We start from the raw sequence: 27,102 nt of genomic DNA, 5'->3' as shown, positions 1-27,102 counted from the left end.
ATCAATGGGAAGATTGACCCTAAGGCTGATTGGTTGTGAGGACTGGCTGTGAGTACAGTGGAGGAGCTGTTGTGCAGTGGCTGACCCTACAAAGCAGGATTCACTTTAGCAAGGCTCTGGTGCCTGCTCAGTCTTCCCTTTTGGTGTATTGTTTATGGATGTGGTTGGATGGTGCTCTGACATGGTCCAAAGCTGGCCACTGGGTGTGTTGGTTCATGGGACCTGTTGGGAGAGGCTCTGTTGCAGGCCAATTCAGACACTACCTGGGGCCACTTGGTATGAGCTACAAAGTGATCTGCAGATGGTTGCCATTTGTGCTGGGTTTGGAGGTGCCTGGGATGGGCTAAGCCGTGAACAGAGGCCAGCTGCCTCTAATGCTGGACTTGGGGCTGCTTAGCAAGAGATAGAAGGCATTCTGAGGCCAGATGCTGCTTTTGGGGCGTTTGTGAACCTTTGAGAGATTTTAGGAGAGTCTGAAGCATGAACCAAGACAATCCATTTGTTCATAAAAGCCACTGGAAGCGGCTTGGATTGAACTGCAAGTTGGATGGGACAAAGTCTCAGGGAATAACCAGGGTGGGGCAAATGGTGTTAGCTTGGTTGATGGAGACACAGGTATGGCTCGTGCCTGCGTCTGCGCACTGGGATGGGGGAGGATTCAATAAAGGAACAATGGCTTCTGCCAGCCCTTTTGTCTGGGAGGAAGCTGCTCCTCCAGACCTTGCCCGGAAACCAGGCAGTTCAGTTCCTCTTTGTATATCCCTGGCATCTTTTGAGGGGCTACTCCAGCACTGGAGCTCAGAGCAAGTGAGTCTGTTAGCCGGCAAGTCTGTGCCTGAGCCCTTTTAGAGGAGAAACTGGGAGTGCAGCTGCCCTCCATCTCACTCAGCCACAATCTCTGCTGGTTTTCACAGCTAGAAGTTGTAGGGACTTCTCTTCCTGGCACTGATACTTTGCTGTGGGGAGCCTAATGTGGGGCTGGGACCCCTCGATCCTCAGTGGGGACCTCTGCAGCTGACATTTCCCTCCTGATTTTTAATAGTCACACAATGGTGTGGGACTAGCCCATCCCATGTCTCTGTTCTTCCTACATGTCTTGCATTAGCTTCTGTATATCCTTAATTGTAGGACTTTGGCTTAGCTAGACTTTAGGCAATTCTCAATGATGGTTGTTCTGTAGTTCAGTTGTAATTTTAATGTGATCATGTGATGAGGTAAGAACAGCATTTTTTCTTTTTTTTTTATTAGTTTCAGGTGCACAAAACAATGTAATAGTTAGACATTTATCATTTATATCCCTCACACAGTGACATCCCCCTCTCCCTATCCACTACCCCTCTGATATAGCACACAGCCATTACATTTCCACTGTCTTTATTCCTAATGCTGTAGTCCACTTCTTGTAACTATATAAAGAAAATTATAGTTGACATTCATTATTATTCAACTTCAGCTTCAGGTGTACAGTACAGTGATCAGTCATCTACATCATGCATGAGGTGGTCTACCTAACGAGACAAGTGTCTATCAGATACCCTATAAAATCTTTACAACATTATTGATTACATTCCCCAAACTGACTTTTGTTTTCCTGTGGCAATCTTGTGGTTACCGACTGTGCTGTCTAATCCCCTCATCTTCCCCCTTAACGCCATTCCCCCACCCATCTAGCAGCCCTCACTTTTTCCTCTATGTCTCTGAGGCTGGTTCTGATTAGTTCATTCATTTATACTTTTCTTTAGATTCCACATATAAGTGAGATCATGTGGTATTTGTCTTTCTCTGTCTTACTTATTTCACTTAATATAATGTTCTCTAGGTCCATCCATATTATTGCAAATGGTAATATTTCCTTCTTCTTTGTGGCTGAGTAATACTCCATTGTATAAATGTACCACAGTTTCTTAATCCAGTCGTCTACCGATGGGCATTTAGGTTGTTTCCATGTCTTGGCTATTGTGTATAGTGCTGCGATAAACATAGGGGTGCATAAATTTTTTGGAATTAAAGTTTTGGATTTCTCCAGATAAATACCCAGGAGTGGAATTGCTGGGTCATAAGGTAGTTCCATTTTCAGATTTTTGAGATACCTCCAAACTGTTTTCCGTAGTAGCTGCACCAATATGGAGTCCCACCAACAGTGCACAAGCGTTCCCTTTTCTCCACATCCTCTCCAGCACTTGTTGTTTGGTGATTTATTGATGACAGCCATTTTGACTGGGTTGAGGTGGTATCTCATTGTGGTTTTTATTTGCATTTCTCTAATGATTAGTGAAATTGAGCATTTTTTTCATATGTCTGTTTGCCATGTGTATATCCTTTTTAGAAAAATGTCTCTTCATGTCCTCTGCCCATTTTGTAATTGGGTTGTTTGGTTTTTTTGGAGTTAAGTTGAGTGAGTTTTTTAATAAATTTGGGATATTAACCCCTTATCGGATATATCATTGGCAAATATCTTCTCCCATTCACTAGGATCCGTTTTGTTTTATTGATGGCTTCCTTTGTTGTGAAAAACGTTTTAGTTTGATGTAATCCCACGTTTATTTTTTCTCTTATTTCCCTTGCCCAAGGGGATATATCAGTAAAAATCTTACTCCAGGTAATGTCTGTAAAGTTTCTTCCTATATTTTCTTCTAGGAATTTTATGGTTTCAGATCTTAAAGTCTTTAATCCATTTTGAATGTATTATTGTATATGGTGTAAGGAGGTGGTACAGCTTCATTTTTTTGCATGTGTCTGACCAGGTTTCCCAGCACCATAAATTCTTGCTTCCATTGTTGTAGATTAAATGACCGTATAGGCATGGATTTATTTCTGGGCTCTCTATTCTGTTCCATTGATCTATGTGTCTGTTTTTATGTCAGTACCATGCTGTTTTGATTACTGTAGCCTTGTAGTATAATTTGATGCCAGGTATTGTGATACCTCCCATTTTGTTCTTATTTCTCAAGATTGCCGAGGCTATCTGGGGTCTTTTATGGTTCCATATAAATTTTAGGATTATATGTTCTATTTCTGTGAAAAATGTCTTTGGTAGTTTGATAGGAATTGCATTGAATCTATATATTGCCTTAGGCAGTATGGACATTTTAATGATATTAATTCTTCCTATGTATGAGCATGGTATGTGTTCCTACCTATTTGTATCTTCTTTCATTTCTCTCTTCAGTGTCTTATAATTTTCTGAGTACAGATCTTTTACTTCTTTGGTTAAATTTATTCCCAGGTATTTTATAGTCTTTGAAGCAATTGTAAATGGGATTGTTTTCTTAATTTCTCATTCTGACATTTTATTATTGGTATATACAAATGCAACTGATTTCTGAATGTTAATTTTGTATCCTGATACTTTACTAAATTCATCTATCAGCTCTAATAGTTTTTTGGTGGAGTCTTTAGGGTTGTCTCTTTATAGTATCATGTCATCTGCATATAATGACAATTTTACTTCCTCCTTACCAATTTGGATGCCTTTTATTTCTTTTTCTTGTCTGATTGCTGTGGCTAGAACTTCCAGCACTATGTTGAATAGAAGTGGAGAAAGTGGGCAACGTTGCCTTGTTCCTGATCTTAAGGGGAATGGTTTTAGCTTTTCCCCATTGAGTATGATGTTAGCTGTGGGTTTATCATATATGACCTTTATTATGTTGAGATGTGATCCCTCTATTCCCACTTTCTTAAGGGCTTTTATCATAAATGGCTGCTGGATTTTGTCAAATGCTTTTTCTGCATCTATTGATATGATCATATGATTTTTATTTTTCATTTTGTTAATGAGGTCTATCACATTAATTGATTTGCAGATGTTGAACCACCCTTGCATAGCAGGAATGAATCCCACGGAATCATGGTGTATGATCTTTTTAATATATTGCTGAATTCTCTTTGCTAATATTTTGTTGAGGATTTTTGCATCTATGTTCATTAGAGATATTGGCCTATAGTTTTCTTTTTTTGTAGTGTTTTTGTCTGATTTTGGGATCAGGATGATAGTGTCCTTGTAAAAAGTGTTTGGGAGGCTTCCCTCCTTCTGGATTTTTTGGAAGAGCTTGAGGAGAATAGGTGATAATTCTTTTTTGAACGTTTTGTAAAATTCACCTGTAAAGCCATCTGGTCCAGGGCTTTTGTTTTTTGGGAGCTTGTTGATTACTGTTTCAATTTCCCTGATGGTTATCAGTCTATTCAGGTTTTCCGTTTCTTCTTGAGTTAGCTTTGGAAGGTTGTATGCTTCTAGAAAATTGTCCATTTCTTCCAGGTTGTCTAATTTGTTGGCATATAGTTGCTCATAGTAATATCTTAATTTTTTTTGTATTTCTGTGGTGTCTGTTGTCACTTCTCCTCTTTCATTTCTGATTTTAAATTTGGGTTCTCTCTCTCTCTCTCTCTCTTTTTTTTTTTTGATGAGTCTGGCTACAGATTTGTTGATTTTGTTTGTCTTCTCTAAAAATCAACTCTTGGATTCATTGATCTTTTGTATTGTTTTTCTGGTTTCTATTTCATTTATTTCTGCTCTGATCTTTATTATCTCCTTCCTTGTGTTCCCTTTGGGCTTATTTTGATGTTCTTTTTCCAGATCCCTTAAGTGTAAAGATAAACTGTTAATTAGTGATTTTTCTTGTTTCTTTAGGTAGGCCTGCAGTGGTACGAATTTCCCTCTTAGGACTGCTTTTGCTGCATCCCATAGATTTTGGGTCATCGTTTTTTCATTTTCGTTTGTCTCGAGATATCTTTTGATTTCTTCCTTGATCTCCTGCTTGACCCATTCATTATTTAGTAACATGTTATTCAGTCTCCATGAATTGGTCTTCCGGTTTTTTTCCTGTAGTTGATTTCTAATTTCATAGCACTGTGGTCAGAGAAGACAACTGGTATGATTTCAATTTTCTTAAATTTATCAAGACTTGTTTTGTGGCCTAACATGTGATCTATCTTGCAAAATGTTCCGTGTGCACTTGAGAAGAACGTGTGTTCTGTAGCTTTGGGTTCATATGCTCTGAAAATATCGATTAAATCCAAGTGGTCCAATGTGTCATTTAAGGCGGTTGTTTCCATATTGATTTTCTGTCTGGAAGACCTGTCCCTTGTTGTCAGAGGTGTGTTGAAGTCCTCTACTATGATAGTGTTACTGTTGATCTCTGTCTTTATGTCAGTCAATATCTGTTTTACATATTTAGGTGTTCCTATGTTGGGTGCATAGATGTTTACTAGGGTTATGTCCTCTTGTAGGATCGATCCCTTTATTATTGTATAGTGCCCATCTTTGTCTTTTAATATGTTCTTCATTTTAAAGTCTATTTTGTCAGATATAAGTATCGCAACTCCAGCTTTTTTCTCATTTCCATTTGCGTGAAATATCTTACTCCAACTCTTCACTTTCAGTCTGTGTGTGTCTTTTGATCTGAGGTGAGTCTCTTGCATACAGCATATACAAGGGTCTTGCTTTCTTATCCACTCAGCCATCCTATGTCTTTTGATTGGAGCATTTAATCCATTTACATTTAAAATGATTATTGATAGGTACATAGTTACTGCCATTTATTTTTTATTTGTAATTAGATTTTTTTCATCTTTCTTCTGTTTACAGAAGCCCTTTTGATATTTCCTGCAATGCTGGCTTGGTGGTAATAAATTCCTTTAGCTTATTCTTTTCTGGGAAGCTCGTTATCTCTTCTTCAATTTTAAATGATAGTCTTGCTGGATAAAGCAATCTAGGTTGTAGGCCTTTGTTTTCCATCACTTTGAGTACCTCCTGCCACTCCTTCCTGGTCTGCAATGTTTCTGTACAAAAGTAATTTGATAGTCTTATAGGAGTTTCCATGTATGTAACCTGCTGTCTTTCTCTTGCTGCTTTTAATATTCTCTCTTTGTCTTTAACCTTTATCATTTTGACTATGTGTCTTGGTGTGGACATGTTTGGGTTTATCCTGGTTGGAACTCTCTGCACTTCCTGGGCTCGTATATCGGTTTCCTTCACCAAGTTAGGGAAGTTTTGAGACTTTATTACTTCAAATATGATCTCGATCCCTTGCTCCCTCTCTTCACTTTCTGGTGTTCCTATGATGTGCATGTTGTTGTGCTTGCTGTTATCCCAGAGATCTCTTAAACCATTTTTATTGCTTTTTATTCTTTTTTCTTTTTGTTGTTCCGTTTGGGCGATCTCTGCTAACCTGTCTTCTAAGTCGCTGATTCGATCCTCTGCTTCATCTAACCTGCTGGTAATTCCTTCAAGCGTGTTCTTTATGTCAGTTATTGTATTCTTTAGTTCTAACTGATAGTTCATTTTGATTTCTCTATCCTTCTTTATGTCGTCACTAAGCTCCTTAAACATTCTTATCATCAGTGTTCTGAACTCTATCTCTGATAGGTTGGTTACCTCTCTTTCATTTGGTTCCAATTCTGGAGGTTTCTTCTGTTCTTTTATTTGGGATATGTTTCTTTGTTGCCCCATTCTGGCTGACTTTCTGTGTTTGCTTCAATGTATTAGGTAGATCCCCTAGGGGTCTTGGTTTTTGCTGTGGTATGTGTCCTTTACATTTGACTTGCACCACTTCCTTATTCTTCTGTGCATGTGTTCCAAAGGTGACTCTTGTGTTGTGTATATTGTCCTGTTAAAGTTGATCTTTAATTGCTTTTGGCTTGTTCGTAGGTGGGATTGACTCCTCGGCTAACTAGTTGTGAGACTTGACTCTGCCCACAGTGGATGTTCTGATGCATGAGGTTTGACCACTCAAATGAGGCTTGGCCCCTATGGGTCTTGTGCCTGTAGAGAATTCCCTCTGGGTATGTCACTTATAGGTCAAACCCAGTAATACTCTGGTTTTGTCTGGAGTTGGCCTCTCGGTGTGTTGAATCTTGTGCCTCTTAAGCTGGGCCCTGGTATAGGGCAATTTCAGAACAAAGCAAATCACCAAGCACAACAACAACAACAAGAATAAAACCAAATACACTCACATGTAAAAATAACAAATAACCCACACTCAACACAGGCAAAAATATCAAAAATACAAAAACAAAACAAAACAAAAAAAGCAGCACAAGTCTTGGCTTAAGCCCACCAAGTATTCTCCATGTTGTCCTCTGCTGTTCAAAGAGTCCTCTGAGTTTTGTGCAGGCAGAGCTGGTCACCTGGTAACCAGAGTGACTCTAGGACTGCAGTTGTAGATAAGTAGGGCTATCAGGTCTGGATGGTAGTTTTTACAAAGTCAGTGCAGTTTCTGCTCTTGCCTGCATGTATGCGCTCTGAGAGTAACACAACCAGCCCTGTGCCCAGGTCTCCTGAGTCTTAGGGCACTTCTTCCGTGTGTGTGTGTGTGTGTGTGTGTGTGAGTGTGTGTGTGAGTGTGTGTGTGAGTGTGTGTGTGTGTGTGTGTGTGTGTGTGTGTGTGTGTGTGTGTTGTGGAGGGCAGGAGATTTCTGAGCTGCTGAAAGCCCAGAGCTGCATCTGCCGCCTACTGCTGATCCCTGGGTGTGTCTCCGCAGTTGTAATTGCTCTGTCCTAGGCAGGCCAGAAAAGGTGGTGGCTGGGGATGAAGGACTCTTCTCTCTTCCAGCCCAGCAGTGCCACATTCTTCCCAGCCTCTTCCCTGGGTCAGAGCTGCAAACAGGGTCTTCCCAGATTCTGAGCACTATGGCTTCTCTGTAATCTGACACTACTCCTCAGTTCTGGGGCCAGTTTGAGTCTCTGGAAGGGCGGGTGTCAGATTGGGAGAGTCTGGGGAGGGGCTCAGATATGGTGTTTATGTCCTTTGTCCAACCCTAGGACCCAGCTGGAGGTCTCAGCTGAGGTTACTGCCTCAAATGCTGAATATTCTGCTCTCTTGGCAGGAGAGATCAGCTGTGGGATGCAGGGAAAGAGCCCACCTCCTGGCTCTTGTGGTCTCTGTTCTGTCCTGGGACCCCCTGCGTCTCTGCAGCCTCGCATATGCGGGCTGTGTCTCCACTCCGCTCCCTTTCCTCTTCCCCTGCTCACCCAATTTGCCCACCTTCAAGTAATCCTCGTAGTACGAGTCTCTTAGCTGTTCTGTGTGATGAGCAGGGAGTCCTTTGATGGGTTATAGATGTTCAATTTGTTTTAAGTTTCGGAGGAGAACTCAAAAAGACCACTTCGCTGCCACCATTCCTATGATGTCACCACGCACAGCATTTATGTACTCCCCCATCTTGACTGCAAATTCCCTCACATTCTTAATCTCCCTTACCCTCCGTATGTTTTCATAACTGTTATCATCGTCTAATAAATTCTACTATTTACTTATTATCTTTCTTGTATATCACCTGCTTTCTTCCTTTGAAAGTAGACTCTAAAGTAGAGAGTTTTGTTTTATACTAATGTATCCTTGAATAGTGCAATAAAGTAGGTGTTCAGAAAATACTTTTGTCATTGTTGAAAAAAGTGACAGTAGTAAAGGACTAATAGTAAAATGTTTGTGTAAGTTCTTTGGTAAAAATTATCAAGGATCTACATGAATCACTGAAGTTTAGAAAATAGTTCTAATTGCTATTTCATTAGAATCATACTTATCAGCACTTCCTAGATGTATTTTTTTCAAGCCCCAGCTATTGTGATTTCTTATATTCCTTCTTCTTGTTTCATTCTCATATGTGTTTCACTTATCTTTTTCTTCAAATATTTTACTGTCTTCTCTTTTATAACAATTTTTAATACATTAATCCAATGCAAATGACCAAATAATTTTTGAGTATGTCCTTTTTACAAGGTGTTATGTAAGAAAAAAGTCTCTTCAGGTTTGTTTCATTTAGAATAACTGATGAACAATACTCAGCTTAAGACGCATAATGAATCCACAACATATACTTGTTAATCCATCCCTCATAAGACCTCGCTGCCCTAACCCAAGTATCTTCCACATTCTTTATATTTCATATGCTTGATTTAGCCAAGCTATTACCCAAAATATAGAAAAGTATTGGTAGGATAATATAATTCTACTGTACTGATTTGGAAGAATTTTGGACATTATTTAAAACAATCTTCTCATTTCCTTCTCAATTTAGAAATTTTAGGCACAAATTGTTACCTGGCTTCCTCAAGTCACAGGTAGTTAGTAATAATTCTAAAAGTGTTTACTTCTAGTAAAATGTGTAATTGTTCATGATCTTGATGTACCAAACGTGCTATAAAATGTTAAATTGAGTCCACATACTGCAAGAAGGAAGATAATTGAATAGACAACCAGAGAGCTTTTTGTAGCTAATTCCGTCACTAACCAACTATGTAACTTTAGAGCAATCTCTTCATCTACTTGGGCTTCAATCTCCCTTTTCATAAGAAAGAATAGAATCGATTAGATAGCCTCAAAAGGACTCTTTTGTACTGACATTACATATCTATGGTGTTTTATACTATGCCCTTGGGAAGAGGAAAAGGCTGGTCCTATATCCTCTTCTGTCTTCACAAAAGCACAGAGATTAAACTTAATCTGAGTGACTCAGTGAGTGTATGATGAGTAAGAAAGTAGGTTATATATATATATGTGTGTATACATATATATGTATATATGTATGTATATCCCTCTGATTGATTATTGCTTTGCAGAGCCTGAAGGAACTTCTGTGTGATTGTATGGTTTTGCCGTCTTTATGCAGTTAAACAGGAAGTACAAGCAGATGAACAAAAGAGATCTGAAAAGCACAACAACCCCTTTAGTAATTGTTCAGACAGAGACCGCCCTAACAGAAAACACATGCTGTTTCCCCTTTGCCTGACCAATTTGGCATCCAGAGTACAAGTTCACAAGAGAGGGGCTGGGCCTCTCCCGGCAGGAACTAGAGTCAGAGGCTTCCCTGCCACTTGCTGGGAGAAAAGAACATTAGGAATGCCTTTCAGTGTCTGGGTTCCTGAACTGTCTCATAGCCGCCAGGCATCTTGGGGCAATCCAACCAGAGCTCCCCCTCACCCTTGCAGGAATCCTGATGCAGGCCAAATATAGCAGCACGAGGAATATGCTGGATGCTGATGAAGACACCACCGTGAGCCTGTATTCTCGAGCCTCTACTACAATCCAGCGGCCAGAGCCTAGGCACACAGGTACTCTGTCTCTGTCTCTTGAAGTCTAAATTGGCCAGATCCTTGATAAATGCATGAGATGAGCTACCTCTCCTAGGAATGTGCAAAATAGAGGAAAAACAGAAAAAATGTTTTCATAATTTGCAATAATGTGTAACTGTTTGCTTTCTACCACTTGTGTGCCACATATGTGAGCCTCTAAAAAATTAAACTCAGTATGTGCACAGATGTTTGTTTTTCTAAGATTCTGTTGCTGGCAAGGTGCTTTACGTTTGAGGGTGTGTTGCTTTTACCAAGTGGGTATAGCTTGCAAAGGTGTGGCTATGTTCACAATTAAAGCAATGTCCTTTCCCCTTCCCACCAAGCCATGAAGGTCACATCCAATGCTGTTTTATTAACCATCTGTGATCTGATCTGGAAATTTAGATTTATAGAGGCTACCTTTCTGTTAGTTTTGAATTCATGGCTTTAGACAGAGCTTTCCAAGCAGGAACGTCAATCCTGGTATTTTGTTATAATAATTCTGCATCTTGAAGTTGTGAGGCCTTGGGAAAGTCATGTCAACATCAGCTGTTTGGTTTTGTCATCTGTAAAATGAGAGGAATTAAAGCAAATGCTTTCTAAGGGCCCTTCAACTCTGAAATTTTGTAATTTGATGATCTAAATGGTGGCCTCAGGTGCAATTAAATCCTATCTCCTTCCCTTTTGTTCTATTGTCTCCCAGAATATTATTGAGACAATTGAATTAAATTATGAAAATATTTAATTTCAGTGACATTTAGCTTCCATCTAATGTTTTTATTTCCAATAATTCATCCTGTGACGTAGTAATAAAATATGTATTTTTCAGTCCACAGAAGAGATAACTTACATACATAGAGAAGGATCTTATTTCCTGGGCAACTCAGCCAATCTAAGGCAAAAATGTGACTTGAGTTGTAGTAAAATGACCTCACACTGTAATACAGACAAGACTAGGTTCTAATACCAGGTATGCCACTTACTGTGTGGTATTGGACAAGTTACTGAAGTATTCTGGGGCCTCAGTTTCTTCATTTATAAAATGTTAACGATGATAAACATGTACATAGTGATTATTATGTGCTGGGCATTTTTAAGCACTTTATACGTATTAACTCATGTTAACTTAACAGATGTTAAATAGATGTAACAAAACCTCTCCTATAAATAAGATGGCTATGAGCACTAAAGTTGATTAGCTACATAAAGTCCTTCGTACATTTCAGTCACAACAAAATGTGAGTTTCTTTTCAATATCCGTTCCTTGAGAATTCCTAAAATGTTCTATTTAACATTCCTGTGTCAATCTGCGTCAAAGAGATCTATACCAAGTGCCTGTATCTTAATATGTTCTTCCTCTTTTAACCATATCCAGGTTTTCTTCACCTCTGTAAATCTGGCACACACTCTTACCCTGTTCTCTTCCATTTCTCTTAATCAAGTAACGTTTAGGTGTTCTTCCTTTCCTCTACTAAACCTTTCTATTCACTTTCTTTATTGAATGATTGGTCACCTGAGACTCACTTATGTGCTTTTTGTTTTTCTCTTCTAAACTATCTAGTAAGCTGTTAGGGGAGACTGGGGATTTCCAGCTTTGTTGGTGTGAAATACAGTGACAATTTTGGTATGTCAGTTTCTGTAGCCACTACATATGTGTAATAGGACACAGTATATTTTTCTTCAACAAATCCTGTGAAGAGTCACTGCTTAAGGCTGTGGTTTTAAGTGGCTTGTGTATAACTCCATTTTTCACTGTTGACTAGAGCCAGGAACTCTCATGAGAATTAGTGATCAGCATAATCAGGAACAGGGTGTAACAAATTCTGCTGAGGTTGGAGGGTGGAGAAGGAGATGGTGTGGAATAAAACACTAACTAAAACATCTGACAACCTTTTTGTAAGAAGTGGAAATTGAAACAGTAGGAGTAGAGGTTACAAAACAGTGTCTTCCAGGCAAACATCTGAAAATAGTTATCTTACCCTGTGTGTACAGAATCTTGTTTTCATCTTGTGATGATGCAAATATTTAGAGGAAGGTCACTATGAAGTTGAATTATTTCTTAGGAAAATAGATCTGATATAATTTTGACTGTTAAAAATGACAGAACAAAAATCACTCTGGAAATTTTTTGGCAATGCAGAAGATTCGGGTTCAACATAATATTGTGACACATTTACCACTGGAAAATTTCAGAATTAATAAAAATAAGTAACATACATTCATTTATTTTCTAGATTTTCATTTTTTTTTCAAAATATAATTATGATTATGTTAAAAATGCTAAATGATTTGGAAGATAGAAAGCAAAAATGAAAGGCAATACCCTAAAGCCTTTCCACAAACTTGTGCTTGGGGTCATGTTATGCCAGTCCTATTGCAAAGTACGGAGGATATAATGCCAAACATGATATGATTCCTGTTTATGAGGAAACTTAAAGTCCAATACAATTCTCAAGTCAGTAATCAGTGTGATAAGGCGCCGTGATGAAACCATGCGTACGGTACAATGGAGAGCTCGGTCACTTCTATCTGGTAGGGGTAGAGGAGATCTGGAAAGGTTTGACAGAGTGATCATTGAGTTGGGTTGACTTTAAGATGTTCCTCATGATATGGAAGCAGAAATGGGAGACTTTAAGCGACTAGGGGCACTACAGGCAGACAGACAAATGAGAGAAAACTATGGAGATCTTAAGTAACTTTGTGTTTCAGAGAACTAGAAGCAATATATTACGGCTAAGGCTTAAAGTCGGTGAGGGGAAAGCCGACTTACCAAGGGGTAAGTCTGGGAAACTAAGGAGGACTTACTATGTCACATTTAAGTATTCTGATTCTGTTCAGTAGGTAAAATGAGGTCACTGAAGGATCTAAACAGGAAGTAATATAATCAATTTTGTGCTTTTAGAAGACCATCTAGGCTGCAATGAGGAGGATGGATTGAAGGAGTATGAAACTAGAGAAGCTAATTCCCAGATTTTGCACTAGTCTAAGCATGGGATTAAAAGAACCTGAACTGAAGTAGTATGGGAATGCAGAAGAAGAAGCAGATATGAAAGATGTTGAAGAGGTAGAACTTAAAGAATTGGTGACTGGTTACACATGAGAAGACAAGGAAAGGAGTATTGGTTAACTAGGTTCCTTTCCTTGTCTTCTCATTTGTAATGGTGCTGCCATTAACTGAGATAGAAACTACAAGAGGAATATGAAATAAGATGATGAATTCAGTTTGAGTTTGAGATGCCTATAAGAAAAGGGACATGTAATTGGAGTTGCCCAAAGACACTTGTATGTACAGCATGTGGATTGGAGGTAGGGATTCTGAGCTACATATTTATGTGAGAATTGTCAGCATTTAGGTAGGAATTAAACCTTCTGAGAATGGGAATGAGTGATATCACTGAAGAAGAGAATGTGAAATGAAAAGACAAGCAAAAAAAAAAAAAAAAAGCAAGAATAAGAGTGCCAAGGAGAGAATTTTAGAAAATACAAAATTGAGGGGCAGGATGAATAAGAGATTGCAATAAGAGCTACTAAGAATGAATGATAGACAGTGGTAGGAGTGGACCAGGAGAGAAAAGCATCTAGGAAGCCAAGAGACAATAACTTTAAAAGAAATGGATGAAAACAACAATAGTAATGAATAGTGAATTTTAAAAGTAATAATAAATGTTGTAGAAAGTTCAAGGAATAAGAAGTCTAAAAATAATTTATCATTTTAGCAATAAGAAGGAAAATAGATTATTGGTAATTTTTAATAGCATAGGTTTGGAAGGCACTGATCATTAAGTAGGAAAATAAATAATTTAAGTTATTTTTCTTTTCTTTTCTTTTTTGAGGACCCTAGCTGTAAAAACAAAAGATAAAGTGTTAAAGCTGAGGTATTACGGGGCTGCATGAGTGTTTTAAAATTTTTTTTTAAAGATCTGGCAGATTCTAACTCAATTGTAGCTTGAAAAAAATACAGCTAGAACACTTCACACTACTAACATACCAGGGAGAGAGAAAATGAAATAACTGATGAACCAAAATTCCTGCTGAAGATTAAATGTAGTCCTATCAAAATAATATGAAACCGATTTGGATTTAAGGGAAAAAAACCTTTAATGATAAATTCAAGTTCCACTTTTTCCTTACTCATATTAATTACAATATTTTCCAATTTTCCCTAGATTTTTAGCTTCATTTATCAACTATAACACAAACCCTTCGTTGAAGAGTCATGGCATAAATCACATCTAATTGAGTCAATAATCTTTAATGAATACCTATTAAATATCATACATTATGGTAGGTGCTGGGGAGACCATATTTTTAAGTGCTTCGAGAAGTAGAAGGAATAAGCTGAATCAATAATTATAAGAAAATATGATGTAGTGCTATGGAATACATGTAGGAGGCCACAGAAGAAAATAGCAATGAATAAGTTACTGATTGTGTTTACATCATGTGTGTGTTTTTTAACAAGATGACATTTGATCTGATCTGTAAGGCTGAGCCCAGCTTTTCCAGATAGAGCAAGATGGGGCACTGGGTGACATTTCCATTGTGAGGACCACATGTGCAAATACAAAAAGCAGAGAGGTAAGGACCTAGCTTGGTGCAGTGTATTAACAGATAAAATTAAGAAAGACAAGGGTTCAGAGGGGAAAGATGAAATGTTAATTTTGGATTAGATCCAAATCTAATCTTACTGAGATTAGGTCAGTAAGATAATTTGGGGCTCGTCAGCCGGCAAAACACGGTGGCACGTTAGATGATGGGGCTGAGGAATGGTTAATCCTCAAAATGAGTGATGTATGAGGGGGATGTGGGTAGATACGGCAAACACGTAGGATGGGATCCTATTATGCAGGGCCTTATATAGCATGCTAAGAAGGTTTTATTCTTAAGGGAGAGATTAAATTTATACTTTAGAAAGTTCACCTTGGTGGTAGAGTGGAGAATGTATGATGTAAGGTGGGTATTACTGAGATATTTCACAATATAGAAGTGAAAATTTGCAAGTGATAAAACACTGGAGTCTTTCTATAATTCTATATGAAACTGACATATAAGGGCAAATATTAATGTCAGATTTGTTGAAGGGATTGGAGAATGATTTAAAATATTCATCTCAGGAATAAGTGGCTTCAATAATACTTCTGGCTCCATCAAGTGATGGAGTAGCCCTAAGCAAACTAAGTTACTCCTCCATACTTTAGTTTTCTTACCCAAGTAAAGGTTGAAAATGGCTTCCTCTTAAATGATTTTTGGGAGATACAAATGAAATACCACAGCATATATATAACACACTCAGTGAGTATGATTATCAGAAGCTGGGTGCCCTTGGGTAAGTTAACTAACCCTTCTGGGACTCAGTTGTTTACCGGTACAATGGGGATTATAATCCTAGTATCTACCTCATTGGGTGTTTGTAAGGATAGATGAGATGATTCTTATAAGGCATTTATCTTAGTAGTTCATGTTAGCAATTGTCATTAATAGTAATGTTATTTTTGGATTATATTTCAGAAATAAAACTCCTTGATTGGGATATAAAATTGACTCATCTAAATTTTACTCAAAAGAAAATATATAATTGAGTTTCTAATTGCTGTAAATTGGAAACTTGATATATTCTGGAAATAACATGTTTTTAGATATATGTTCTTTTGAAATTATGGGAAGCATAACACCCATTTACTTTTAGAGAGAATGAAAACAGCAAGTATTTGAAATATATTCATAAGAGAAAGCAAACATGCATTTTCGTGAACACTGAAAAATACTCTTAACCCACAGAACTTCGATCACTCCCATGAGGAGGTTTACTGTGTGCCACATGCTAAGATTAAGGAAACAAGAAATTGCTAAAAAGACAACATTTAAAAATTTAAACCATATCCAAGGATCAGATATGGGCTAGTAATATCTCATGATTGAAAAATGTTAAAAGTACAGTGATCTAAAGGAGAAGATATGTATTTTCTGAAATATCAAGTACCTTGCCATCAGAGTAGCCCCTGTTTCTATGTCAATCATGGTTCACAGGGAAGTATACAAAGAGTGGAGGTAAGCATGACAGCTTAATCCTGGCTCTGCTAATCCTTTGCAGTGTGGTTTTATGCAAATTATTTAAATTCTCTTGGTCTCTTCCAGCTTTTATAATCCTTTCTATGTTGGAGGCATGCTAATAGACTACATTTAATAATGTCTGTTTCATTTCTTATAGGCCCAAGAAGTGGAAGTGTATAAAATTTCCTCTCTATGATGCTGATGAAGAGTAACTGGTTTAATATGACAACTCTCTTCATCCACAAAGTTTTTTATAACTACAAAGGAATTTGTACTCAAATCTTGATCTTAACACTGCAGCCTTTTATAGTAAGAGGATACAGGAAAGGGCTGCTTTTTTTTTCTTTCTTTCTATATATATATATATCTTATTATTCCTAGGGATGTTTATATCATTCTTTGGCCTGTCCACACCTTCTTCTAAACATGCCTCAGGAGGCAGCATGAGAGTTTTCTTCCAAGAAATGAAGACACAATAAAGCCAAACCAAACTGAAACACCTCCCAAGCAGCTTATTTTTCTTATTTTAGTGTGAGAGTGGTCCCTAGAGAGAGACTTCATGATAATCAGGGGCACTTGGAATAAAACTCAGGAACATTAAACCCACAGTTAGAAAAAAAAAAAAATACCTAGAGGGGGAAAACAGCATCAAAGAAAAAAAAAAAAAGTGAAACTTTCAATCATGTTTTCCTAAGAAATGACCATACCTGGTATAGAAACTCCCTAGGGTTGTGCTTCTCTGGGTCTTTAGATAAAATAGGAAGAGACTGTAAATATTGAGGGAGAAAAGGAGAAGGAGGAAAGAAGGGAGATAGGGAGAGAAGGAGGGAGGAATAGAGAGAGAAAGAGAGAGAGATCAAAGCAGAAAAATTTCCAAATGATCAAGGAAAGATGATTAATTCCTTAGAAGGGAATTTTTAAATTCTTCTGTTTCCTTAACAGAAGACTTACTACACTTCTTTCTTATTCTGTCCTAGAGACAGTATTAGAAAGGATCGTGTATTTATTCTTTACATAGATATAATTGTTATTAAATAATATCCTAATTCCTAAAGTCCATGCCCACACTTCACAGTAAGGATTTAAGTTCATTCTTTGATCCTTTGGAAAGAAAATCAACACCTTCATTTATATTTATATTATAAGATGGAAAGCAGACTTCTTAAGGAATGAATAATTAGGTTGATTTCATAGTTCTCCTCCTTTACCTTCTTATTACTTCTAGTTTTGGCCAAAGAAATATTAATCATAACAGCATTTTAAAAAATGATTGCTTTTACATTTGTATCAATGTAAAAACACCTGAGCAGGGGTAGACAGGCATATCAGAGAGATATCTATATATAATAGACACATTCATTCATTCATTCATTCAACATTAATTGAGCTTTTTTTCAACTGATGTTCTACATGCTAAACAGACAATGATCTTTTTCCAAGAAGGAGCTTACTTTCTACTGGGGTAAGACAGATATAAACCAAAAGGAATAAGATATATAATTATTTGATGCTAATAAGAGATATGGTGAAAAAGCCACCATAATAATTGGTGCACTTTTACCTCTGAAATCTAGACACATCCACATGCTTAATGTTCTTTGGTTACACACAACTTTAAAAAGGCTTTGGGTTTTGGAGAGGAGGTTTAGATTCTTCCTCTTTTATGCTCTTTTGATCTGAGATATCCTTAAGGGCAATGCCTTGAGAAATCAGCAATTTTTCAGGAAAATTTAAAACAAACCACACATGCCAGCTAATGAAAAGAAGTAGGGGAGAAAGCAAAACTCTCTGGGATCTGTGCATGATTCAGAATCTCACGTGTCAGTGTATAGAAGCCAGTATGGCTGGGAGATGAATTTAGCTGCCTCCCGTCTACTGACAAAAAATATTGCTGAAAAGTCAATAGATTTTTAAAAGTCAACCTATAAGATTTAACTTTAGATAACTTTCTGTGCCTTTGTAAAAATTACATAGTTTAGGTAATTTTAATTTTTCATAATTTCATTCTTCATTCATTTACTCATTCAAATGTGTATTCAGCCCTTACGTGCCAGGCACTATTTCTAGTACTGGAAATACACTGGTGAACAAGATAGACAAGACCACTGTTTTGATAGAATGTACTCAAAAACAAAGAAAAACCATGAAAATAATACTTAATAATCTTATTTAAAAAAAACATACACAACGGGGTGATATGCTACAGATGGACACATGGACCCCTCCCAGGGCTCCAGGATTTTTACTTATTTTCCCTATTAGATTGTAAGTTCCAAAGGATAGAATGATATTTTCTATTTCTATACTGTCTTTACCACATATCATTCCCTATTTGGAAATAATATTTAACATAAGTCTCTGTGTCTAAAATATATTTTGTAGAGGGCTTTTCTAAAGAGGAAGTGAGTTTATGTTTCTTTGCTCTTTCTGTTTTGGAACCTGACTTGAATTCCCAAGGAAGTAAAACACAAGGTCAAGAAAAGATCAGTTTGTTTGAGGGTTTCTCTCCCTTTGTTTCATTTTAATCACAGTGTTAGATGCTACCGCCACCTGATTGGGGGGAGGGGGATCTTCCTTGTCAGATATCTCAGGTCATTCAGATTGATAGCTGAACTCACTAGGTGATGGGTTTACTTTCCACTGAGTGGAGCCCCTAAAATTACCACAAGGCAAACGTGTGGGGGTGTGGGCAAGGGATGCTACCTACAGTTTTTCAATTTGCTCAAAATTGAGATGGATTAGATCCATCCTTGAGAAGTCGATGATTGTATTTCTCTATAATCTGTTTTTGGAGAGGTACGAAACAAATGAATGAACAAACAAAATCCTTACAAAAAAGGGACTTTCAACAAAGAAATCCCAAAAAGAAACAGTAAATGATTGTTTCTCATTACTGATATGCAATTTGCTTTTTAGAGGAAGCGTATATGGAACTTTGGGGTGGGTTGGCGTTTTGCAAAAATAACAAAATTTAATTTCGTTTCTTCTGTGATGATGTTAAAAGTTGTTCTTAAGGCATTTTCATGAGAGTCTTTCATAACTCGAATTTTGTCAAAAATAAGGTTATACAAACAATCATATAAAGATAATGAATGGTAATGTATAACTTGATTCAGTGGAAAGTAGGACCGGGTGAGTGTGGGGGATAGAAATGGGTGGGGCTTGTGAAAGAATCTAGCCATGATGAGTGAGGCTTGGCACCGAGCCTTATGACAACGTTTCTGAGGACAGAAGGAATGTTATCTAGCCCCTGATTACTGTTGTCCTGCAGAATATGTTCTTTCCCAGAATTGACTCCTCTCTGCTGATACAGATCCAAGAGGAAGAAAGAGCGAAACCCTGCCTTTTCTTTTGTTCCTGCAGAGCACCGGCCTCCCTCTTTAGCGTGGCGTCCAGCGGCCCTGACCCTCCTCACTTTGTGCCTGGTGCTGCTGATGGGCCTGGCAGCGCTTGGGCTTGTGTGTAAGTCTGCGCTCTGACTTGGGGGAGAATCCTGGTTCCAAGGTTTGTCCAGGATGAGAAATACTTGTTATGGAGTTTTTTTTTTTGTTTTTGTTTTTTTTTATTAAATTCTGGAGCCTGTGGATAATTCAATGTATCTTATTCTAAAGTACCTATGTATATGATGAGTAGTGGAAAGATTAAAATAGAGTAATCGCTTGCCAGCCAGACTCTTGTGTTCTGTTTGAGATAAGAAGGTTTTTGTCTGTTTGTTTATATGCCAATATTTAAAATCAACAGTTTTGAATGAATGCATGCTTCAGCCCTCTTCCATTCCTCAAAAGAGTAGAGGCAGTGTTTTTTTATTAGTAGTATGTCTAGCTCAGCAGGCTTAATGCAGAGTGAAGAGATTTTATTTATATTCCATCTGCAAAATATAAGAACAGATCAGGTCCTTAATCCCTATAACATTTTTTTCAAAAAGTTCAAGAAGTTATAAAATTATTTTGAATACACTTGTGAAAATCAAACAAGGAAAAATGCATGTGTAAAAAGTCTTTAAATTTCAAACTAATAAGGACAAGTTGAAAAATGCAAAAAAAAGAAGTGGGTAAATTTGCTTCATCAGATCCACATCCTACAACAGTTTCTTTCACAGTTGAAGAAAGTGGTTCAAGGTAAAAGTTTACATCGAAAAGCATATTTTAATATCAAAAATTTGGTTCTTATAGAAAATTTTAGAACTTTTGTTTGTAATTTTCAAATTAAAAAAATTGTATTTCTTGGTGTTTCTATCCTAACCCCCAAAATTTTACTTCATTTTGATGTAACTATTGTTTGAAAACACTATTCTCTTTAAGGATATGAAGCAGCTTTCATGATTCATGAAACATTTCTCTACTTAGACTTTGAAACCTAGAGTTTAAATCTAAATGTTGAATTTTTCTAGGCAGATAATATTAAAGAAGTTAATTGTTCTCATTGAGCCCAATTGCAAATCTATAAAAATATACAAATGATAACATAACTGTTTTAATGACTGAATGAGATAATGTATGGTACATTGTCAATACTCAATATAACGTTCAAAGGATGCATGGATTTATGGTTTCACATTGAGTAATGGTTTGAGAATATACACAAAAATATTTATTGAGCAGTGAATATGGTTAAGGAATTTATTCCTGAAGTTAGAAATTATTATTATGATTCCACATTTCAGATCAAAAAACAAATTAGAGAAATTAATTTACCCATGGTAATACAATTTATTATGGACTACAGTCCAAACTTGAATATAGGTGATATGAGATCTCAGGTCCTGAGATCATAAACAATACACTGTTTTGTGTTCACTATATGTAAAAAATAGAAATGAAGAAATAAGCTGTCCATTCTGACTTAGTAACTTGGGTTAGTTTTTCAGTACTACCAGCTCTCCAATAGTCAGCAAGACAGTATTTCTGAAAAGGAAGAAAGATTGGGAAATCTCTCCCGACAGCTGCAATCTCTCCAAACTCAGAACAGGAAGCTTGCAGAAACTCTGCAGCGTGTGGCTGAAAAACTCTGTCGTGAGCTCTATAACAAAACTGGAGGTAAGTGAGTTCTGATCACTATCCTCCCCTCCACCCTTAGGATATCTGTCAACATGGGCCTGACTTTGCCATCAGTGTATCTGGGAACCACTGTATTATGTAACTAACCGGTTGTATTATTTAACTAGTAGTCTGGCACACTGAATATTGACTTTGGACATCCAGGGCATCTTCAGTTATTGAGATCATTTAGTTCAGATACATCTGTGTTACAATATATGAAAGAATTCTTCAAATTCAGACATTTTAAACAATAAAAACAATTAACTTCAAATAACCAAAATAACACTACAAATAAATAAAATACAGGTTTATTCCTCAATTTACTTTGGCACCTGGAGACCTAACAGTAGTATGCATTTGATAATGCCTTTACAAATCCTTCCCCATTAAGAAGTTAATGAACTCATCACTATAGTTCTCAAATTTTAAGAATCATGCAGGTTAAAAATGCTGATAAATTGAATTAAATTACAGTTACTTTAATTTGGTATGACTTGTCTGGGTACTGAAGATCTGCATTTTAAAAAGAACTGCCTACGATGACAATGCCAGTGGCAGATGAAGCATGCACTGATAAACACTGTTGAACAACACTAGAAGCATCACCTCATTCCTGTCTTTTTTTCTCTTCTCTTTTTATGTTTCATAATGTCCAGCTCTATTCAAGTCAGCCTTCCCTTCTGTTCTCCTCAGGCATTCATTGGAAGCATATATTCCAAGTCTCCACTCTTGGAACATATATTCCAAGTCTCCACTTTTTCTTTTTCTTTCGAGGGCTCTGAATTAGAAGGAAGTCTCTTCATCTTCCAGACATGTACCACTTCCCACACTAACCAGACAGCCTGACTGCATAGTTACCCAGTAAATAATATCAATAGGCTCACTTCCACTTCCCTACGTGATTCTTTCCCACGTGACTAATGATCTCACTGGTCACAATTTTCTTTCTTGTCTTTTTTCTTTCTTAACTTTATTGAGAAATAATTGACAAATATAAAGGTATACATTTAAAGGGTACAATGCGATGCTTTGGTATACACATACATTATACAGTGATTATCAAGATCAGAGTAATTAACACATCTACCACCTCAGGTACTTTCCCCCCCTTCTTAGGTTTCTGATAACAATAGCCCAGTGTACATTATTTTATTTGTTGGATGCCACATCATCAGAAGGTAACCCAAATTTGTGTGACATGAATGGTCTCTGGAATTTACATATAGCTGCACAAAAACAAATAAAAAAAGCTACACAAATAAACTACATTTAGTTTAAATATAAAATCTGCATGCAAACGTGTTAATGATGTTCTTTATTCTCATGAAAATGTTCATATAATTTTGGTTTGATGTTCGTTTTATTTTGTTCCTCTTGATTTCTTACTTTCCTCTTTCCCATTATCCATCCATTTATCCATCCACTCAATTAGTATTCATTGAGCACCTACTGAGACATACAATACAAAACACAAAGATTTCTTTCCTCATGAACCTCTTACACTATTTGTAATAAATGGACTTAAAAACATAAAATAAGATGACCAGCTTGTCTAAGTTTGTGCAAAACTTTTCCAGTTTTAGAACTGAAAGTCCTGAATTCTGGGAAACCCTAGATTCCAGGCATACAAGAATGGTTGGTCAACCTGAACATCATCATATATGAGAAGGTAATTAATCGTATAGGAAATAAAGTAGACAAGGTAAGGTGGATTAGGGATTCACAGATGGCAGGTTGCAAATTTAAATAGAGCTACCATAAATTCCTAATTAAGATAATGATATAGGAGCAAAGATTTGAAGAATTAAGGGACTTAGCCATGTGCATATATGGAGGTAGAATAAGCCTCATAGAGGGGGAAAAAGTGTAAGAGCCCTAAAATGTGAATATATCTGCATATTCAAGGAATAATAAGGACCCTGTGTACCTGGAGCAGAGTGAGGGAGTATTTATGGCGTTAGGGGACATTGTAAGGATTTATTTAGCTTGCATTTTAAGTCAAGTGAGAATTCATGACAGGATCTTAGGCGGAGGAACTACTCGTCTGACGTGAATTTTTAAAGGCTAATCCTGCAAATATGTTGGAAATAGACTGGAATGGGGAAGGATAGAAACAGATAAATTACATGACAGCTATTGAAGTATTCCAGTAGAGATGATGGTGCCTCAAACTAGGATGTTATCAGTGGAGATGAATGCATGACGGAATGAAATGGAATGTGAGAGAAATAAAGGAGTCAAAGATATCTCCAGAGTTTTTGGACAAAGCAACTAGAAGCATAATGATGTGACCAAGTGAAATGGGAAAGAATTCTGTGGTTATAAGGGCAAGGTTAGAAACCAGGAATGCTGTTTTGGGCATGTTGAATTTGAAATATAATTAAGTATCAAAGTGGAGGTAGGAATAGTCAGTGTGGTATATAAGAAATAAGGTCTGGGACAGAGATAGAAACTGACTTACAAAGAAATCTCCTAACTTATTTATTTAAAACTTTGCTTTATCTTATGAAATATTTCAACTATACAGAAAACTGCAAACAATAACGTAGTATCCACTTGTGTACTGACCATTCAGTTTAACACATCAACATTTTGACACTGGATTTTTAAAATAAAGACATTTTTATGGAATTATTGAGTTCCTATCCCACCATTTACCCACAACGGACTTGGATATAGGCCCTAACCCTCAAAGGCGCAAGCCCATGTTCCCATATAGGTGTTAAAACCATGGCTCTCAAGGCCTAGTTCCTATATTTACAGCCACTACCCACGTAGTTCATCTCACCCTTGACCTATGCTCTTACTTCTCTAAGTTCAATGCCCATCTTAATCTCTGATACATGGAGATTTACCATTCTAATTCATACTTGGCTTAGTAGTGATGTAAGGTTTTCTAAAATTGTATTTACTTGTGTTTAGAATGAGCAGGGTCCATATCCTATTGGTATGTGCTGCATTTAAAAAAATCATTTTACTCTTACATAAGAGGATTTTGAGGAAGAAAATTATAGAACTTCAAATGTTTCCTAAGCACAATACATAATGAGTTTCTGAACATATGAAAAGTTCTTTATGAAATTGAATATCCTCTCTGTATGCTGAACTGCATAGGGAAAAGGGCATGGAAGTTCCAGTCACTCATTGCTACATTCCATATCCATGAAAGCAGGTAACGTCTGTTTTAATTTCCACTGTATGCTCAGTACCAATTACAATTCAAAGCATATAGTGGGTGCTAGGTAAACATTTGTAGTTATTGCCTGGGCAATGAAATAGCTAAGAGAAAGGGAATCCATTCTTTCTTGGGTCATCAAATATTATAATTTCAGGAGTGGAAAACCAGCAAATCTGGATAAAACATAACTTATTAAAATTGGTTTCTTTCCAAGAGCACAGATGTAGCCCTTGCCCAGAAAAATGGAAGTGGCATGGGGACAAATGCTACCAGTTCTATAAAGAGAGCAGGAACTGGCAAGGCTGTGAATATGTCTGCATTGCTGAGCACTCCACCATGCTGAAGATAAACACACAAGAAGTGTTGGTAAGGTCCTGAGATTTTGTCAGTGTTTGAAGTATTCTCAAAAACAGGTCTTTAAAAAAGCTATAGAAGAAAAATCTAAGGAGTCAGTGTCCACAGACTCTCCCACTGTTTGCACTCAGGGACACACACGTACACACACGAAGATTTTTTTCTTTCTTCCCTTCCTTGTCTGAGACATAAATCGTCTTTTCAAATTCTTCTTTTACCTCTTTTTGCATCAGTGTATTCATTTTTTTTTTCCTCCTTCCTGGTCAGTCCTTTTCTCATGTATTTATAAAGGTTACTTCCCCATTCTTGCACTTTTCCTTCCATACTCTTCCATTTCTCAGAATCACTCTACATCTTTTTGTATATCTGTCTCCTGTATTTTTTTATATCAGCCATCTTTTTGTAAATCTGTCTCCTGTATTTTTTTTATATCAATCTTAGTATTTACCCTGTGACTTGAAAATAATGGATCGTTTATAAACCTTGGGTGATGTGATTCTTGATTTCAGATTATCAGTATACATTCCAGGCTTATTAAAACAAAATACATTTTTTAACTTCGACACATTCACTGATCTCAGCACAAAAGCTTTCCTCTTCAGTGTACTATCATCTATGTGAGGCAGGACTCATGCTATTCTCTTATGAAGTGTTGGCTGGCCCTACACATCTGTGTGTGTGTGTGTGTGTGTGTGTGCATATATACATACACACACACACACACACACACACACACTCTCACATTTCTAAAGCTAAAGGTTTTCTTGTGTGTCTTTCACAGGAGTTTGCCATGTCTCAGAGCTACACTGAGTTTTTCTACTCGTATTGGACAGGGCTATCCCGCAATGGCAGTGGCAAGGCCTGGCTCTGGTTGGATGGAACCCCTTACACCTCTGAACTGTAAGCCTTCAGAATATTTTGTTGGAAAAGCATTTAATAGAGCCATGTTGTTGAGTGACAGAGTTCAACAATTTGTTTCAATAAATTGTAATGGAACATCTGTTTTGTATTGGATACTACATTTGTAGGAAGAATATCCACCAATGTATAAAACATTGCTCTTCAATGATTTATAAAGTAGAGAGGGAGACAGATACACAGTATTAATAAAATAATAGAGAAAGTTCTTTGTCTGGTTGCTTTTAGAATTTTTTTATTTTAGAGCCTGAAGTTTCTTGGAGCATTAAAATTGTCTGGGATTCCCTAAAGGAGGGGAGGGGAAGGAAGAGGAGGGGAAGGGAGTGAAAAGAAGAGGAGAAATCTTTGTTGAATGAGTAAACTCAAGTCCAGTTGTAATGGTGACTTGCCTAAAGTCACAAAACTTCACCACTTGTCAATACCCAGAGATAGTATAAGACCTCAGATTTCTTGCCTTTCTCAGATGTGTATTGTAATGGAGAGCACAACTTTAAAAATACAGTCTCTGAGAATAGATTTACTGATGACATAAAGAGTAATATTATCAAAAATTAGTTTTACTTATGTGAACTTTTAGATAGGAGTGTGCATAATATCCTTTGAAATCGGTAAATGTAATATATAATTGAAAGCCATATTTAAACAGACACCTTTCTTCTTTATATACCATATAGGATTTATTCTCCCAGGAAATAGAACATATTCAATGTAATCATTTTTATTTCATAGTTAAATAAACTGAACAGATAATTTTTAAGTAAACTGAAGGTAGAAAATTTTTCAGATGGCAATAAAATTATATGTTAAGTTTTGATTATAATGTGTAACGTAATATTAGTCAGAAACAGTTTTTGTTGTTTTGGGTGACCTGATGCTTCTAAGAATAACTATGGAAATTGAGGGGCTGAAAAATAAAAAAGGACTTGGTGACCCCATCTTTCCAGCAAACTCATTCTGGGCATTTATTCTATAATTTTATCCAGCTAGGAATACTTCCTATGTACTTTCTTGGGTACTTAATATTTCATTTTAGAGACAAACTGTGATTAAATTAAAATTTTTTTTCTTTTTTAAGATTTGAGATAATTATAGATTTCACCAGCCTAAGAAGCAGGGACTGTGTGACCATCCTCAATGGAAAGGCTTTCTCAAAAGACTGCAAAGAGTTAAGGCGGTGTGCCTGTGAAAAAATGGCGGCCACAGTCAAGCCAGAGAAACTCCATTAGCTTCTTTGCATGATTACATGAAGGTGATTGACACTCCAGCTGCAACTACAACTTCGAGTTCCCTTCAGAGAAACTTAAGATCAGAACAAAAGTTGCACTTGTAATAGTTTGGTTCCAGTTCCTATTTTTTTCAATTTGATCCATGTTTATACAATTGAACAAAAAGTCTGAGCCAAGTAATGTCAAAGCAAGGGATACTGAAACATTGGGAAACAGAAAAAAAAAAAAATCAAGAAAGGCAATCCCTCCGACTAGCACAAGAAGGATTTTCATATTTCCTGCTCAGGA

The 27,102-nt window shown here is 36.9% G+C and overlaps 1 protein-coding gene across 1 annotated transcript; it reads left to right on the top strand.

Annotated features, from left to right (window-relative positions):
- The first annotated feature begins 9,694 nt into the window (after positions 1-9,694).
- On the top strand, positions 9,695-27,043 carry CLEC1A (C-type lectin domain family 1 member A). Its single transcript, XM_033118022.1, has 6 exons — positions 9,695-10,048; positions 19,463-19,561; positions 20,959-21,135; positions 24,531-24,682; positions 25,452-25,570; positions 26,664-27,043. Exons 1-6 carry the CDS (start codon positions 9,934-9,936, stop codon positions 26,812-26,814), a joined length of 813 nt encoding a protein of 270 aa, XP_032973913.1. The 5' UTR covers positions 9,695-9,933; the 3' UTR covers positions 26,815-27,043.
- The last annotated feature ends 59 nt before the right edge of the window (positions 27,044-27,102 follow it).

The sequence above is a fragment of the Rhinolophus ferrumequinum genome, chromosome 10 (assembly GCF_004115265.2).
Source record: "Rhinolophus ferrumequinum isolate MPI-CBG mRhiFer1 chromosome 10, mRhiFer1_v1.p, whole genome shotgun sequence".
NCBI classification, from domain to species: domain Eukaryota; kingdom Metazoa; phylum Chordata; class Mammalia; order Chiroptera; family Rhinolophidae; genus Rhinolophus; species Rhinolophus ferrumequinum.
The sequence above is the reverse complement of the archived record's forward strand: the minus strand, read 5'-3'. Positions and strand labels throughout refer to the sequence as shown.